Source organism: Alexandromys fortis, unplaced genomic scaffold (assembly GCF_014885135.2).
Source record: "Alexandromys fortis isolate MF-2015 unplaced genomic scaffold, M_Fortis_MF-2015_v1.1 scaffold_1550, whole genome shotgun sequence".
In the NCBI taxonomy this organism is placed as follows: Eukaryota; Metazoa; Chordata; class Mammalia; order Rodentia; family Cricetidae; genus Alexandromys; species Alexandromys fortis.
Genome location: NW_026069430.1, coordinates 6,237 through 7,766, shown reverse-complemented (window position 1 = coordinate 7,766; position 1,530 = coordinate 6,237). Strand labels below are relative to the sequence as shown.

Genomic DNA, 1,530 nt, shown 5'->3' with positions numbered 1-1,530 from the left:
ATTGAAAAAAAGAGACATCAATTTTTCTTTATATGACTCCATTATTGTTTGACTTATTAGATTGTATGTATTGATAACATATATATTGCATTAAGTAAAGACATTTAAAGTAACAAAGACAAAATAATGCAAATGCAAAATCATTAAAGGCTTCAGTTTGTGATGTGTACATTGGTGATTTCCTTGTTAAATAGTATTTGTTTATATCATGCAATACATAGTATGCATGGTAGATAGATGGATAGATGGATAGATAGATGGATGGATGGATAGATAGATAGATAGATAGATAGATAGATAGATAGATAGATAGATAGATAGACAGACAGATGATAGATACTATGCTATGACAAAGACAGAAAACAACGTAAAGGCAAAATCATCAAAGGCTTTGGTTTGTAATGTGTGCATTGGTGATCAAAAGGAGGAAGCATGGAGCCTCAAGGATCTTCTGTCCTGCACAGTATGATCCCAGAGAGGCCGACTTTGTTTAGATGCTGATCAATTAAATGGCTCATGTCTTGATGACACCAATATTAGTCTTACAGAGTCTAAAGAAACTGTTTATGAAATCATGATTGTTGTTGAGTGGCTGCTTAGGAAACAAATGTTTCCTTTGGATGAACTGTGCCTAAGGTTATCGAAGGTCAGCTGAGACAAAGCAAGCCTAGGCCCTGTTTGGCCCACAGTCTGTCATGTGACTTTTATAGAGGGCTGCTGTTTGTCAATACACCTTCCTTTAGACCAGAGGGAAAAGAGGAAGCTCAGTGTCACTAATTGATCACTGACTACAGCAGACGATGTATACACTGTTTATAATTTTCTCAATTACTCAGATATTGACCAATCAAAGACTGACTTTGCAAACTAGCATCAAGGAAAGATGCTAAATGTGAGATGAATATGCAGCTCTAAGGAATATATAAAAGGCCAGGTGAGGCAGGTACAGTCCAAACTCAGAAACTTCTCTTCACAGAACAACCAACTTGACTCCTGCCTGACACCATGGCCTGCTGCGCTACTAGCTTCTGTGGCTTTCCCACATGCTCCACCGGTGGCACCTGTGGCTCTAGCTGCTGCCAGCCCAGCTGTTGTCAGACCAGCTGCTGTCAGCCCAGCTGCTCCCAGTCCAGCTGCTGCCAGCCCAGCTGCTCCCAGTCCAGCTGCTGTCAACCCAGCTGCTGCCAATCCAGCTGCTGCCAGCCCTGCTGCTCCCAGTCCAGCTGCTGCCAGCCCTGCTGCTCCCAGTCAAGCTGCTGCCAGCCCAGCTGCTGCCAACCAAGCTGCTGTGGAACTGGCAGTGGCCAGGAGGGTGGCAGTGGAGCCGTGAGCTGCCGCGTCAGATGGTGCCGCCCAGACTGCCGCGTGGAGGGCACCTGCCTGCCCCCCTGCTGTGTGGTGAGCAGCACACCCCCAACCTGCTGCCAGCTGCACCATGCCCAGGCCTCCTGCTGCCGCCCATCCTACTGTGGACAGTCCTGCTGCCGCCCAGCCTGCTGCTGCTACTGCTGCCCTCCAAGCTGCTCTGAG

At 46.9% G+C, this 1,530-nt stretch overlaps 1 protein-coding gene across 1 annotated transcript; it reads left to right on the top strand.

The window, feature by feature from the left end:
- Positions 1-1,005: 1,005 nt before the first annotated feature.
- LOC126496185 (keratin-associated protein 1-5-like) lies at positions 1,006-1,530 on the top strand (the record flags this gene model as incomplete). The annotated part of the gene is made up of 1 exon (XM_050133739.1): positions 1,006-1,530. A coding segment is annotated over exon 1 (525 nt), but the record flags the coding sequence as incomplete, so codon positions are not given.